Genomic DNA, 17,040 nt, shown 5'->3' with positions numbered 1-17,040 from the left:
TATATACATATATATATATCCTTATACTAACTTCTTTCTCAATGAAAGATATGCCTGTATTCCATTCTAAGGTTAACTCCTTCATCTATGATCTTGTTTGTATTTCTTTTTCCTTCCAGTTGTGAACTTGTTTGAGATTTCCCACAGCCGTATTTCCCAAATTTGAACAGGCATCAGCATCCCCTGGAGAGTCTCTGATTTATGGGGCATGAGAAGGTCCCAGTGATGCTGATGCTGTTTTATAGACAGCACTTGAGATTTGCTGTAGATACCTCAAATTCAGATGGTACAAAACCAGATTTATTGCTTTTATATACTCTCCTCCCTACTCCCAACTTTTTCCTCCCACTCTCCTCTTGTACCGGTTAATGGCATCACTGTTTATTCAGTTGGCTAAAAAACCTTGGAGTCATTCTTAATTTTTCTTCACCTCCCTCACCACCTATAATTAATTGAGCGAGTCCTACTGATTCCAACTGGGAAAATCTTTTGAATTTTATCCTCTCTGCTCCCACTTTCCAGGGCCTTCTTTTCTCTCACTTAAGCCTTTGTAATAGAGTACTGGTAGTGCAACAGTTAAGTGCTCAGCTGCTAACCAAAAGGTTGGCTGTTTGAACCCACCCAGCAGCTCTATGGGAGAAAGACCTGATGATCTGCTCCCATAAAGATTACAGCCTAGGAAACCCTATGGGGCAGTCCTATTCTGTCACATGGGGTTGCTGTGAGTCAAAAATCAACTCAGCGGCACCTAACAACAACAGGGCTTTGTTGTTATAGTAACAGACTAATTATTGCCCCTGTCTCATCTTTCTCTTCCTCAAATTGTTCACACAGCTACTCGCATTGTTTTTCGAAAGCACAGATCTGATATGGTAACTTCTTGGATTTAAAATTTTTTGGTTCCCCACTGCCACATGATGAAATCCAGAATCATAGTGGGCTTAGCAGTTGTCTTAGGCTGGATTCTCTAGAGAAGCAAAACCAGTGAAGAGTATGTATATATAGAGAGAGAGGAAGAGAGAGAGAGATTTATCTCAAGGAAATGGCTCATGCGGTTGTAGAGGCTGGCCACTCCCAAGTCCATGAGCCAGGCATCAGGCTGGAGGCTTCTCCTGACTCATGTAGCTGCAGGGGCTGACAAACCCAAGATCGGCAGGTCAGACAGCAGGGCACTGGCTCACAGGCTGCAGAGGCCGATGAATCCCAAGATCTGCAGGTAAGCTGCTAGCTCAAGTCCGAAGAACCAGAGGTCAGATTATGATAAGCTAGGTGCAGAATCCAGAGTGAGAGCCTTGCTAAAACATCCATTTATATACTGGAGGCAGGCCACACCCCCAAGGAAACACGCTTTCAATTGACTGGCTGCTCATAGAAGATCTCATCATGGAGTTGATTATATCATTACATAACTGCCAAATTACATCATTACATAACTGCCACACTACATCATAACTGCCAGACAATTGAGAATTATAGCCTCGCTAAGTTGACACACAACCTTAACCATTATAGCAGTCAAAGTTGCTTACCTCTAGTGCCTTCCTGTGTATCCAGCATTATCGTCCATCACACTGTCAGTGTGCTGGCTAAATTGAACTTGTTCCACAGCAGACACACGCCTTCCTATCTGTTCTTCCCTCTTCCTGGAGTGCCCTTTCACTTGGTTTAAGTTGTTGTATGCCATCAAGTCAATTTCGACTCATAGTGACCCCATGTGACAGAGCAGAACTTCCCCATAGGGTTTTCTTGGCTGTAATTTTTACAGGAGCAGATTGCCAGGCCTTTCTCCTGCAGAACCACTGGGTGGGTTCGAATTGCCAACCTTTTGATTAGCAGCAGAGCGCTTAACCATTACACCACCAGGGCTCCTTAGAAGTAGCCCAAATGTCACCATTGTAAAACCTTCTCAGACTCCTCCAGCAGATTTAATTGCTCTCTCCTGTGTCCTTATTGATTTGGTTTTTCACCCTCTATACAAGAAACTGTAGCAATGTATGGTAATTACTTACTTATCTCTTTCCCCTTCCAACCTTGAGCTTGTTAGGGAAAAGAACTGGGCCTTATTTCTTCCATATAGTCCTAGTACAGTTGCTGAATGAACATCACCCATGGAGAATGTCCTTTTGAAGTTTGTAGTAGCACATAGGACAGTTTCATACTGTAGCTACCTATCAGAGACCTCAGACCTATTTGGTATATTTAGCTTCTAGTTCTAAAATTTTTAGAGGTTCCTCAATCCATTGAATAATAGCCTTAAGATACCAGAAAAACTTAGACATTGTCAACTCATTCTTAATCTTCTCTTGAATTACAGACTTCAGCGGGAGGAGGAAGAGGCCTTTGCCAGCAGTCAGAGCAGCCAGGGGGCCCAGTCCCTCACATTTTCCAAGTTTGAAGAAAAGAAAACCAATGAGAAGACCCGCAAGGTTACCACAGTGAAGAAATTCTTCAGTGCTTCATCCAGGGTTGGATCAAAGAAGGGTAATTTTCTGGTTTTTTTTCCCCAACACTTCTCACTTTATTTAACGTATGTCTAGGGTATGTGACCTATCTTCTTGTTTTTTCTTATTGTACTTTAGCTTCTCATTAAACAGTAAGTACACATATTGTTTTATGACAATGGTTAGCAACCCCACAACATGTCAGCATTCTCCTTTCTCGACCCGAGGTTCCCTATTACCAGCTTTCCTGTCCACTCCTGCCTTCTAGTCCTTGCCCCGGGGCTGGTGTGCCTCTTTAGTCTCATTTTGTTTTATGGGCCTGTCTAATCTTTGGATGAAGGGTGAACCCCAGGAATGACTTCATTACTGAGCTAAAAGTGTGTCCGGGGGCAATACTCTCAGGGTTTGTCCAGTCTTTGTCAGGTCAGTAGGTCTGGTCTTTTTTTGTGAGTTAGAATTTTGTTCTACATTTTTCTCCATCTCTGTCCGAGACCCTCTATTGTGATCCCTGTCAGAACAGTCAGTGGTGGTAGCCAGGTACCATCTAGTTGTACTGGACTCAGTCTGGTGGAGGCCATGGTAGTTGTGGTCCATTAGTCCTTTGGACTAATCTTTGCAAAGAAGGGTAGTTTTCTGCTACTCTTGTTTCTTCTACGTGTGAGTGAGATGCAGACTACCATGGATCTCTAAAGCAAGTGGGCTGAGCATTCTCATTTCTGTCAGCTTTCAGGGAACACCAACCCAGATTTGAGATAGAAATTGAGTCTGAGGGTCGACAATATTTGAAACCAAAATGCCTTTGGTTGGAGAAGATTATGTTTTAGAGAAGCTCGTTTAGGTTTTTTACAGGAGGAATAAAGAGAATTGAAATAATGTAGTCTTGTTTATAAAATTCATTCCCGCAAAAAATGGCTGTTTTTTTGGATGTTTTATTTTTTTGTGCCTTTATTTTTTTTTTAACCCAGTTCATTCTCCTCTGTATAATATCCCCACTTTCTATAGCTTATCCGAAATGCTGTTTTCTAGGCTTGAAGTCATCTGAGAGAAAAGTTTTCTTTGTGAGAGCTTGTTTGAGAGACAACTTGTGTTTTGAGGAAACACAGGGAACATATAGGGAAAGCCTCACTTTGGGCTCTTGTTGGGTGCCATCGAGTCAATTTTGACTCATAGTGACCTCATGTGACAGAGAAGAACTGCCCTATAAGATTTCCTAGGCTGAAATCTTTATGGGAACAGATCACCAGTCTTTCTCCCCTGGAGCCACTGGGTGGGTTTGAACCGTCATCCTTTAGGTTAGCAGCCGAGAGCTTAACTTTTGCGCCACCAGGGCTCCTTTTTGGGGTCTTAGGAAGGATGAAAGTAACTCAGAGTAGGTATTTCTAGTACATGAATGTGTATGTACATGACCTTATTCCTCCTCCTTAAAATGCCATAGAACCACCAAGAGGAGTGTCACTAAAATGACAGATGTTCCATTACTTAGTCCCACCAGTGAGCAGGCAAGCTAGTTGAAACGGCGTAGCATGAAGCAAGAGTCTCTGTTGTTAGGGGTCAGTCTCTGAGCCTCTATGCTGATACTTGTCAGAGTTATACAGTAAACTTGAAACCGTGGGGCAGACCCGGAACCAGTGCGGATACACTGGGAAGAGTGCCCCCTACTCTCTGTAATTGCGTTGAGGTTTTTGGTCTGCATAAACGCAGGGACTAGAGTCCCTGGGTGGCGCAAATGGTTGAGTGCTTAACAGGCCTGGCAATCTACTGCTGAAAGGTCACAGCCTTCAAAACCCTATGGACCAGTACAACTAGATGGTGCCCGGCTACCACCACTGACTGTTCTGACAGGGATCACAACAGAGGGTCCCAGACAGAGCTGGAGAAAAATGTAGATCAAAATTCTAACTCACAAAAGAAGACCAGACTTACTGGCCTGACAGAGACTGGAGAAACCCTGAGAGTATGGCCCCTGGACACCCTTTTAGCTCAGTAATGAAGTCACTCCTGAGGTTCACCGTTCAGCCAAAGATTAGACAGGCCCATAAAACAAAACGAGACTAATGGGATACAACAGCCCAGGGACAAGGACAAGAAAGCAGGAGGGGACAGGAAAGCTGGTAATAGGGAACCCAAGGTTGAGAAGGGACAGTGTTGACATGTTGTGGGGTTGTCAACCATTGTCATAAAACAATATGTGTACTAACTGTTTAATGAGAAACTATTTGTTCTGTAAACTTTCATCTAAAGTACAAAAAAAACAAAAAAAACAAACAACCCTATGGAGCAGTTCTACTCTGCCATGACTTGGAATCGACTAGACAGCAACTAACAACAAAATGCAGAGAATGAATAATAATATTAGCCCTTAAGATCCTTGCTGGTGTTTCTAATTTAGTGACTATTGCTCTTTTGTTTGATTAAAAGGAAAAGCTGCTTATCACCAAAACACAGCACTCCTCTTTAAGACATTCACACCTTTACACAGTCTTCTCTTTGTTCACATGATTAATTTGGAGTTGTTTCTTGGTTGGTTGCCAGTCGTAGGTATTTTCTCTCTGCTGTGATAAGGGGAATTATACAATGACTAAATTAAGACTATATTTGGCTCCTGATTTACCTGTTAGGAGGTAGTGTAGCGGGTTAAAAAGCATAGGCTTTTGAGTCATTCCTGGTTTGAATTCCAGCTCTGCTGTGTGACCTTGGGCAAGCTAATCTGGCTGATCCTGTCTATACCAAGGGACAGTAATACCTCTCATAGGCACATGGAGAGGGTTAAATGAATTGATACGTGTAAAGAATTCAACACAAAGTCTGCCACACGTAGTATGTCTCCAGTAAGTGTTACCCATTGCCATCCGGTCGATTCTGTCTCATAGCGACCCTACAGAACAGAGTAGAACTGCCCCATAGGGTATCCAAGGCTGTAATCTTTACGGAAGCAGACTGCCATGTCTTTCTCCCACAAAGCAGCTGGTGAGCTCTAACCGCCGACCTTTTGGTTAACAGCTGAACACTTAACCACTGTGCCACCAGGGCTCCTTCCGATAAGTGCTTAACACTTACTATTCTGATAGAGTAATATCTGTTGGTAAGGAGTTCAAGGTTATTGATCAAAGCCATGCATTCTTATTTAGCTTAAATTCTGTTACTTCCTTTGGGAAAGTTTCCTTAAACTTATGAAATTATAATATATAGTGAAACGATATGTATTTATGAAAACTATAAAGCCATCTGCTCTGTCTCATTTTACAGATAACAATATGAAAGCCCAGAAAGCTTAACTGATTTAACCAGGGTCACTTAATGGGTTGGTATATCAGAGCTTAGGTCTCCTTACTCCTGGTTCAATTTTTTTTTTCCATTATATTCCTTTGCTTCAAATTTGTGTATAACTCAGAAACTCAGTGTGTGTGTGGATGTGTGTATAAATCATGTCCTTTGATCTTCTGGAAGATGAGAGTTATATTATGGAAAGAAAATATATAATCCAATGCAAAGTCCATACTTGAAACAACTCCAAGTGATTTTTATTTAAAAAAAAACTTATTAGCACCAAATAGTTTTTACCTTTTTTGTATTTACGGATTTGCCCCTTAGATTTTTTTGCTCTTTAGTTGTTTTTTTTTTTTTTTTGTCTGTAGAAAGCTTCTGGGGTAAAGACCTCAGAGTATTTAACAACTTGATGTGTGTGTATTACAAAAGAGGAAGTTATTGGATCTTTGTTTCACAGGTTGCTGTGTCACTTTGCCAGGTGAACTTTGCATTGCAGACTGGATTATTTGTTGGCCATTGTTTGTGGAGCAGGTTAGCTTGTACTAAGTGCAATTTTACTTTACTGGATCTAGAGTAGAAATAGACTCTTTGTATTCTGTATTCTTTATCTTACTCCCTTAATACATGAAGCTCTTGCTCTTGATATTTTACTTGCTTCTATTAGCAGCTTAAGCGAAAGAGCTTAAGCTGGGGCATCTTGGTAGCAGACAAAGCAAGTAACCTTCCAAGGGTTTTGAAGAGTATTTTAACATCCTGTCAGAGTTGGATGCCCCTTCAGAGAAGGTAAATGGAACAGCTTGACTGTTTATAAAGACACAAAGTTTACTTTTAGTTTTTTCATCTCCAAAGTAAGGTTGAGTCACCTGTAGCTTATAGAGTAAATCACAGTGGTTCAGCCAAACTGAAATAATTGTTCACATATTCCAAAATGCCCTTTTCCTTTAGAGTTCAAATAGTTGTCACCCTGAGTGGAATCTTTGTGTGCCTCTTTTACTAACTCATCTGAAGATGATACTCCCAGGAGGAATATCTTTTCCTTTTTTAAGATTCAGATACTCATTTCTCCACCCAAACCTTAGATTCTAAATGCTATTTCTCACTAAAATGAACCAGGACTCCTTGCAGAAACGACTGATTCCAGGGATGGAGCAGGGAAGGAAGGCCCCCCCCGCTGACAAATGTTGGGGGCATGTCAAAAAGACTCAGAAGCTAGTTTGAAGGAGTTTCCACCAACCAAATCTGGGACCGTTTGAGTATCAAAACAAGTAACGACAGTAATGGAGTACAACTAATTGAATAAAACAATACTCCTTGAGCCCATTCCATTAATAAATAAATAAATAGGGGAGAAGAGAAAGCTTTTCTTTACCATAGAATCCTAACTAATAAATATAGAAGGAATGATGAAGTTAGAAAATCAAACATTTGCAATCATCACAGTAAAAACTGATACAGGCAAATTTCATCCAGATATGAAATCTGGAGTGAAGGGAGGGAGTTTCCTGAGGAACGAGTTGTGCTCTAATATGATCTTCCCACAAAGGATTTATTATCACAGTAGAGAAGTGATTATAAAATGATGGGGAAAACAGACATCATGTGCCTCCAGATATGATACTCTGAGAAGAAAACATTACTTATATAGTATTTCAGCTGAAAATTTATAACCCAAGTCTGGTCATGAGGAAATAGCAGAGAAACTCAAATTGAGTGGCATTACAATATAACTGGCCTATATTCTTCAAAAAAGAGTTCTTGGATGGCGCAAGTGGTTTGTGATTGGCTGCTAACCTAAAAGTTGGCCCTTTGAACCCACCAAGCAGCACTGTGGAAGAAAAGCCTGGAGATCTGCTTTCGTAAAGATTATGAAAGAGTCTTCCAAGAAAATTTCCAAGAAAAACCCTATGGAACAGTTCTGTATAATATTCAGTATAATACATGAAGTCGCCACGAGTCGGCATTGTTTCGGCCCAGGCAGTGGGTTTGGGTATTCTTCAAGAATGTCCGTGTCATGAAAAACAAAGAAAGGCTGAGGAACATTTCCAGATCAAAGGGCACTAAAGATGCATAACCGCTAAATGCAGTGTGTGACTCTCAATCGGATCCTATATCAGGACGAAAAAAAAATCTTTTTTTTATGTAAAGAATATTTGGAACCATTGACAAAATCGAAATATTCTGCATTTTTTTCTTATTTAGATGATCTGAGAAATTTGTGTGGGTATTTTTGTAAATTTTTTGTTAACAGTTGAGATAAAACATATTTTTGTTAGACTAAAGCAAAACCAAACCCGTTGCCATTGAGTCGATTCCAACTCACAGCGACCCTATAGGCCAGGGTACAACTGCCTCGTAGGGCTTCCAAGGCTGTAATGTTTATTAGACTAGAAAGGGCTTAATCGTCTTACTACATGATCATGTTCTTGATATTGGCATTTTCAGGTCATCTGTGCTCTTTATAATTGTTCTTCAAATAAACTTATTGATGAAGGTTTTGCATTCACAGGCTTATTTGGTAAATGAGAGATTTAATTTAGCACATGATCTGCTTTGTAGACAACCTTACGTGATAGGTGCGTTATTGATACTCACTGGTTGATTTAAATAGGAATAAGTAGATGTCTGTAATAATAGAGGGACATCATGATGTGGCTGTGAAGAACTTGGGCTTGAGAATCAAAAAGATCTAGATTCAAATTCCAGCCCTTCTTACTAGCTATGTGACTTTTGCACTTCAGTGATTTAACCTCTCTAACCTCAGTTTACTCATCTGCAAAACAGGGATAATACCACCTACCTAACAAAATTTTTAAGAATTAATGAGAATGTATAGTAAAGCACAGCATCTGGCATATAGAGAATTCTCAGTGAACAATAGCTATAGCTATAAATATCATCATCATCATAGTTCAAAAGCACATTTTGTCCTGCTGGGAAGACTTTTTAAGCTGAGTGTTCAGATTGGGAAATGGAAAGCTTAATAATCATGACTACTGGCTATTCTTGAAATGCAGATTTTGTTTTTTGCAACATGATTTTAAGTTGAAGAACAGGCAGTTGCCATTTATGCCCTAGCCAAAACTAACTGTAATTAGGTGAAATTATTTCTGTTTTCCTTTCTTTACTTCTTTCGTCTTACACATTGAATACCTGCTAGATCTTCAGAACTACCTCACCTCCTTCCTGTGTATCAAACACCTGAACTGTGTCTCCTTCACTTTCTAGTCTCTAATCAAAACTCTGGTTCTGTTAGTAACCCGTTGACGTCGAGTCGATTCCGACTCATAGCAACCCTATAGGACAGAGTAGAACTGCCCCATTGGGTTTCCAAGGAGCGGTTGGCAGATTTGAACTGCCGACCTTTTGGTTGGCAGCTATAGCCCTTAAACACTCTTAGTAGTGGTTGATTTTTAGTTAGGTTGGAGAGAAACAACCAAGTGTTGCTTTTAGTAATTTGTATTAATAGATTTAGTCTTCATTTTCATTTTTTAAGAAGTTTTTTTTTTTTTAATAAAAAAGAATCTGTCTTTGGACAAAAGTATTAGTGGGGAGGGGAACATGCCACAAGTAAAGCAATAAAGGGGGCGGCTGGTATTTTCTTGACCTTGGCTAGCTTGCACACCTCCAGAGTCAGTGGGGATTGGTGTTCCTCTGAAGAGTTAGAGGCAGTTATAGCCGAGCAAAGAGCTCAGGCTTTGGAGTTAAGGTACACAGACCCGGGTTCAGATTCCAGCTGTTACCACTTAAATAACTGCAACATCAGGCAAGTTACTTAACTTCTTCAAGCCTTAGCGTCCTCATTTGTAAACATCATAAAAGTACTGCCTCGTAGAGTTGTTGTGAGGATTATACAAGATAGCATTTGTAAAAGTACTTGGCACATAATCAGCCTTTGCCATTTGTAAACTCTTGCCATTATTATTTTGTCAGATTGAACATGTATTCTGTTTTTATTGGATGGAGTGTTCTATAAATGGCAGTTAGGTCAAGTTGGTTGATCAAGTATTCTGTTATTACTGATTTTTCTGTCCACTTGTTCTATCAATTATTGAGAGAGGAGTGTTGAAATTTCCAATTATATTTGTGGTTTCATTTATTTCCCTTTTCAGTTCTGTCAGTTTTTGCTTCATATACTTTGAATCTGGCTATTAGGTGCATACTCATTTAAGATTGTTGTTTTCTTGAATTGACACCATTTTTATTATTCTTTTTATTTTAGGCCCTCTTTAGTCCTGGTAATATTTCGAGTTCTGAAATCTACTGTGTCTAATGTTGGTATAGCTACTCCAGCTCTTCTTGATAGTTTGCATAATATATCCTTTTCCATTTTTAGTTTTTAGCATTTTTTTCATTTTTTAGTTTTTAACATCAGTATTTTTGTATTTAAAGTGACTTATAGACAGCATATACTGGAGTCTTGTTTTTTGTTCTGTGTTCTTTTTTAATCTAATCTGACAATCTCGCCTTTTTAATTGCACTGTTTAGACCACTTACATTTAATGTTATTTTTTATAAACTTATCATCTTGCTATTTGTTTTCTACCCCATTTGGTTGTTTTTTTTTTTTCCTCCTCTTTTCCTGCTATTATGGATTGAATTGTGTCCTCCCAAAATATGTGTTGTAAATCCTAACCTCTATGCTTGTGGTTATAATTCCACTTTGGAATAGGTTGTCTTTGTTATGTTAATGAGGCAAGATTAGTGTAGGGTGTATCTTGAGTCAATCTCTTTTGAAATATAAAAGAGATTAAATGCAAGCTAGCAAGCAGAGATGGGAGAAGATAGATGCCAAGCCACATGACGTTCGTTCACCCAGGAGCAGAAGCTCTGAGAGACAAGAACCTTCCTCCAGAGCCAACAGAAGGAGAAAGACTTCCCCTAGAGCTGGCACCCTGAATTCAGACTTCTAGCCTCCTAAACTGTGAGAAAATAAATTTCTATTTGTTAAAGCCATCCCCTTGTGGTATTTCTGTTATAGCAGCACTAGATAAACATCTGCCTTCTTTTAGATTGATTATTTTTAATGAGTACATCTTTATTTCCACTATTGGCTTATTAGCTGTATCTCTTTTGTTTTGTTTTTTAGTGGTTGTTTTAGGGTTTGTGGAATTCATCTTTAACTTACAGTTTACCTTCAAATAATATTATACCACTTTATGTATAAGAACCTTATGATAGCAATCTTACATTTCTTCCTCTCACACTTTGTGCTAATTGTTTCCTACATTTTAGTTCTACATATTATAAATCCTATAATACATTTTTATTATTTTAGCTTTATACAGTTAATCTTTTCAAGAAATTTTTAAAATGAGAAAAAGTCTTTTATATTTGCCATTATTGATGTTCTTTGTTCCTTTGTGAGGACCCACATTTCCAGCCATATTCTCCTTTTGCCTGAAGGACTTCCTTTGACATTTCTTGTAGCGCTGGTGTGCTGGTGACTAACTCCCTCAGCTTTTGTATGCCTGAAAGACTCTTAATTTTGCCCTTTTTAAAAAATTTTATTGTTTTAGGTCAACGTTTACAGCGCAAATTAGTTTTTCATTCAGAAATTTTATACTCAAATTGTTTTGTGACATTAGTTGCAATCTCTACAATGTGTCAGCACTCTCCCCCTTTCCCTTTCTACCCTGTATTCTCACTATCCTTTCATCTAGTTTTTCTGTCCCTTTCTGCCTTCTCGTCTTTGCTTTTGGGCAGGTGGTGCCCATTTGGTCTCTTATAATTGATTGAACTAAGAAGCACATTCCTCACATGTGTTATTTTTATTTTATACACCTATCTAATCTTTGGCTGAAAGGTGGGCTTTGGGAGTGGCTCCAGTTCTGAGTTAGCAGGGTGTCCGGGGGCCATAGTCTCAGGGGTTCCTCCAGTCTCTGTCAGACCAGTAAGTCTGACCTTGTTTTGTGAATTTGAATTTTATTCTACATTTTGCTCCTGCTCTGCCCAGAACCCTCTATTGTGATCCCTGTTAGAGCAGTTGGTGGTAGTAGCCAGGTACCAACTAGTTCTTCTAGGCTCAGGCTGGTGGAAGCTGTGGTTCATGTGGTCGATTTGTCCTTTAGCCCAATATTTTCCTTGTGTCTTTGGTTTTCTTCATTCTCCTTTGTTCCAAACATGCTGGAACCAATAGATGTATCTTAGGTGGCCACTCCCAAGGTTTTAGGACCCCAGATGCTACTTACCAAAGTAGGATGTAGAACATTTTCTTTATGAACTGTGTTATGCCAGTTGACCTAGATGACCCCAGAGACCATGGTCCCCAGCCCTCAGCCCCAGCAACTCAGTCCCTCAAGGTGTTTGGATATGTCTAGGAAGTCTCTATGACTTTGCCTTGGTCAGGTTGTGCTGACTTCCCCTATATTGTGCGTTGTCTTTCCTTTCACCAAAGTCAACACTTGTCTACTTGTTTAGTTAGTGATTTCCCCTACCTATCCTTCACCTCCCTCGTCAGTGTCAAAGATTGTTTTTTTCTGTATGGAAACCTTTTCTTGGGTTTTTGTAATAGTGATCTCATACAGTATTTGTCCTTTTGTGCTTGACATATCTCACTCAACATAATGCCCTCCAAACCAGAAAAAAAACCAAACCTGTTGCCGTTGAGTCCGTTCTGACTCATAGTGGTGACCCTACAGGACCGAGTAGAACTGCCCAAAGAGTTTCCAAGGAGCACCTGGTGGATTCGAACTGCTGACCTTTCAGTTAGCAGCCGTAGCTTTTAACCAATGCACCACCAGGATTTCCATATGCCCTCCAGATTCATCCATGTTGTGAGATGTTTTGCCTGCCTTTATTTTTTGAAAACATCTTTGCTAGATACAGAATTCCAGGTTGACATTTTTTTTCCTTTCAGTACTTTAAAGATGTCACTACTTTTTTTTACCTCATTTATGTATTTACCAAAAAATAGATAGTACATTCAAATGACTAAAAAATAAAAAGTGTACAGTGAAAAGTTTCCCTTCTAGTCCTTGTCCTTCACTCATCTAGTTCCCAGTCACTACCCCTATCTTTCCCCCATATCCAGGTAACCTCTAGTATTAGTTTCTTGTGTATCCTTCTGAGCTTTTGTTCTCATTTATAAACACAAATATTCTTATCTCAGACGCCTCCATTTTACATAAAAATAGCAGCCTATATACACCTTACTTTTTTTTTTTAATAATATTATGTTTTAGGTGAAATTTTACATAGCGAATTGGATTCCCATTTAACAATTTTGTACAAATTGTTCCATGACATTGGTTATTTTTCACAAATGTGTCAGCATTCTCATTATTTCCTATTTGTTCTGTTTCTGTTAATCTAGCTTCTCTGCCCGCCCCCCAACTTCTCGTCTTTGCTTTGGGGTTATGTTGAACATTTGGTCTCATAGTTGATTATTTAAGGGAGCATAGTACTCACAGGTGATATTGTTTATGTTATAAGCCAATCTATTACTTGGGTGAAAGGTGACCTCTGGGAGTGGCTTCAGTTCTGAGTTCAAAGGATATCTTAGGACAATAGTCTTGGAGGTTCGTCTAGTCTCTATTGGTCCAGTAAGTGTGGCCTTTTTTAAGAATTTGAGTTTTGTTTAAAATTTTCTCGCATTCTATGTGGGACCTTCTATTACGTCCCTGGTCAGAATGGTTGGTAGTGGTAGCCAGGCACCTTCTAGTTCTTTTTGGTCTCAGGCTAGATGAAGCCATGGTTTATGTAAGCTGTTAGTCCTGTGAACTAGTTTCTTCTCTGAGTCTTTGATTTCCTTCATTCTCCTTTGTTCTTGATGAATAGAGACCAATAGTTGGATCTTAGATGGCCACTTGCAAGCTTTTAAGACCCCAGACGCTACTCACCATACTAGGACGTAGAACATAACTTTATGAACTATGTTATGCCAGTTGACTGAGTTGTTCCGCGAGGCTTTGGTTCCAAGCCCACCCAGTAAACCAATCCCAAGAGGTGTTTGGATGTCTAGGAAGTTTCTGTAACTGTGCCCCCTGTGTGCTTTATTATGTATATGAGTATATATGCAGCACACACAAACGTGTGTATACATATGCCTATAAGATACACCTATACATACGTGCACATGTACGCACATATGTCTTCCTATACACATATATGCATACATATCTACCTATGAAACCACACACATATTTTTGGCTGTTATTATTGTTGATGCAAAATCGTACATTATAACATTTACCAAAATTGTCCCTTATTCTTGCATACTTCTTAGTGTCATCTTTTGCCTTGGTCAAGTTGTGTAGATTTCACTCATTTTGGGTATTCCCTTTCCCATCACCAAAAATAGCAAGTGATTACTATTCTATTACCCATCCCTGGTAACCATCAAAGTACATTGCTTTCTGTGTGTATACCTATTCTTGACTTCTTATAAAAGTGAGACTATACAATATTTGTCCTTCTGTGATTGACTTACTTCACTCAGCATAATGCCTCCAGATTCATCCATGTTATGTTTTGTGGACTCATCATTATTCTTTGTAGTTGTGTAGTTTCCGTTGTATATCTTTACCACAATTTGTTTATCCATTCATCGGTTGATGGGCAGTTAGGTTGTTTCCGTCTTTTTGCTGTTGTAACGCTGCAGTGAACATAAGTGTGCGTATGGCTACTCATGTCAGTACTCTTCTATCTCCAGGATATGTACCTATATATGATTGCTAGATCATAAGGTATCCCTATTTCTAGCTTTTTCAGGACGCGCCATACTGTTTTCCATAGTCGCTGTACCGTTTTACAATCCCACCAGCAGTGCATAAGAAGAGTTCCAGTCTCTCCACAACCTCGCCAGCATTTGTTGTTTTCTGTTTTTTTGATCAGTACCATTTTTACAGGGCTGAGATGGTATCTCATTGTGGTTTTGATTTTCATCTCTCTGATGGCTAGTGATCACAAACATCTTTGCACGTATTTGTTAGCCACCTGAATGTCCTCTTTGATGAAGTTTCTGTTCATGTCTTTTGCCTGTTTTTTGATTAGATTGTCTTTCTGTTGTTGTACACCCTGCTTTTTCTTACTTAGCAATACATTTAAGAGCTCTTTCCTTATCACTACATAAAAGCATGCTTGTTTCTTTTTACAACTACATAGTATTCCATTTTATGGATTAAACCATAATTTATTTACTCTTTGACTGGTGACCATTTGTGTTTTCTCTAGTCTCTTGCTATTACAAAGAGTGCTATAATAAGTAGCTTTATATGTATTTCATTTTGTACATTTCCAGTTATATCAGTAGAAAGTTTCTGAGAAATGGAATTGTTGGGTCATTGGATAAATGCATGTACAATTTTGATGATTATTTCCAAACTGCCCTCCACTGAAGTTATGTCATTGTACATTCCCACCTGCAATGTAGGAGAGTGCTGGTTTCCCCACAGCACAGTCAGCATCAAATTTCAGGGTTTTGTCTCCCTGTTAATTTTTTACATGGCATGTCTTAATAGTTTTTTTTAATTTGCGTATTTGTTTTCCTGAGTGATGTTGAGCATTTTTCCTGTGATTAAAATCTATTTCCTTTCTGCATACTGTTGGTATTCTATACCCATTTTATATTAAGCTATTGGATTTTTTTCTTCTCTATTTATAGGAGTTCTTGTATATTCAGGAGAGTAGCCCCTTGTGATATAGCTTGAAAGCATTTTTTCTAGTTCGTTGTCTTACTTTTGCCTTATAGTGTTTTTTGTCGTGCATATACTCTTTTTTGTTTACTTGTTCTTTCTTTTAGTGTGATTGAATTTACCATTCTTTTCTTTTAGGCAGGAGTCCTGGTGGCGCAGTAGTTAAATACTCAGCTGCTAACTGAAAGGTCAGCGGTTTAAACCCGCCAGCCGCTGCACAGGAGAAAGATGTGTCAGTCTGCTCCCATAAAGATTACAGCCTTGAAAACCCTATCAGGCAGTTCTACTCTGTCCTGTAGGTCACTGTGAGTTGGAATTGACTCAATGGCAACAGGTTTGGTTTGGTTGGTTTCTTTTAGGCCTTACAGATTTTGAATCATAGTTAGGAAATGCCTAATAATTTAAAAAGATTGGCGATTGCTTGATTTGATAAGATGACTATAAAATGCTATTTTGTTCTATTGATACTTAATAATAGTATAGCATAGGGAAGAAAAAGGATGTTTTTCTTTAATTTAAACATAAGTAACTAAATACCACAGTAATTTAATAACCAGTTATGTAATAATAAGCAAGAGGTAGAATTTTTAGCTCACCAGAGTTAATACTTAATTGTGTTCATGTGGAACTTGTACATACACCAAGAGGCAGTCGTTCGAACAGAACAAGGGGATACTGCGTGGTTTAAACTCAGGAAAGGTGTGCGTCAGGATTGTATCCTTTCACCATACTTACTCAACCTGTATGCTGAGCAAATATCCTAGAAGCTGGGCTATATGAAGAATTTGACATCAGGATTGGAGGAAGACTCATTTAACAACCTGCAATATGCAGATGACACAACCTTGCTTGCTGAAAGTGAAGAGAACTTGAAGTACTTACTGATGAAGATCAAAGACCACAGCCTTCAGTATGGGTTACACCTCAACATAAAGAAAACAAAAATCCTCACAAGTGGACCAAGAAGCAGTATCGTGATAAACAGAGAAAATATTGAAGTTGTCAAGGATTTCATTTTACTTGAATCTATAATCCACACCCATGGAAGCAGCAGTCAGTAAATCAAACAACACATTACACTGGGCAAATCTGCTGCAAAAGACCTCTTTAAAGTGTTAAGAAGTAAAGATGTCACTTTGAGGACTAAGGTGTGCCTGACCCAAGCCGTGGTATTTTCAGTCGCCTCATATGCATGTGAAAGCTGAATAATGAATAAGGAAGACCAAAGAAGAACTGATGGATTTGAATTACGGTGTTGGTGAAGAATACTGAACATACTACAGACTGCAGAAGAACGAACAAATCTGTCTTGGCAGAAGTACAGCCAGAATGCTCCTTAGAAGCACAGATGGTGAGACTTTGTCTCACATAGTTTGGACGTGTTATCAGGAGGGGCCAGTCCCTGGAGAAGGACATAATGCTTGGTAGAGAGTCAGTAAAAAAGAGGAAGACCCTTGTCATGGATTGATTTATGTCCCCCCAGAAATGTGTGTGTCAATTTGGCTGGGCCATGATTCCTGATACTGTGTGGTTATCCTATGTGTTGTAAATCCTGCCTCTATGATGTTAATGAGGGAGGATGGGTGGCAGTTTTGTTAGTAAGGCAGGACTCAATCTACAAGACTGGATTGTGTCCTGAGGCAATCTCTTGAGATATAAAAGACAGAAGTGAGCAGTGAGACAGGGAGATCTCATACATC

The 17,040-nt window shown here is 39.1% G+C and overlaps 1 protein-coding gene across 3 annotated transcripts in view; it reads left to right on the top strand.

The window, feature by feature from the left end:
- The window catches only part of RABGEF1 (RAB guanine nucleotide exchange factor 1), an 84,347-nt gene that overhangs the window by 44,113 nt on the left and 23,194 nt on the right, over positions 1-17,040 (top strand). For all 3 annotated transcript variants that reach the window (XM_023735309.1, XM_004380779.3, XM_012556786.2), the window contains exon 3: positions 2,315-2,481. In XM_023735309.1, the coding sequence (XP_023591077.1) occupies positions 2,315-2,481 (167 nt within the window). The remainder of the gene's footprint in view (positions 1-2,314; positions 2,482-17,040) is intronic.

The sequence above is a fragment of the Trichechus manatus genome, unplaced genomic scaffold (genome assembly GCF_000243295.1).
Source record: "Trichechus manatus latirostris isolate Lorelei unplaced genomic scaffold, TriManLat1.0 scaffold00077, whole genome shotgun sequence".
NCBI classification, from domain to species: domain Eukaryota; kingdom Metazoa; phylum Chordata; class Mammalia; order Sirenia; family Trichechidae; genus Trichechus; species Trichechus manatus.
This window is presented reverse-complemented; position numbering and strand designations above follow the sequence as displayed.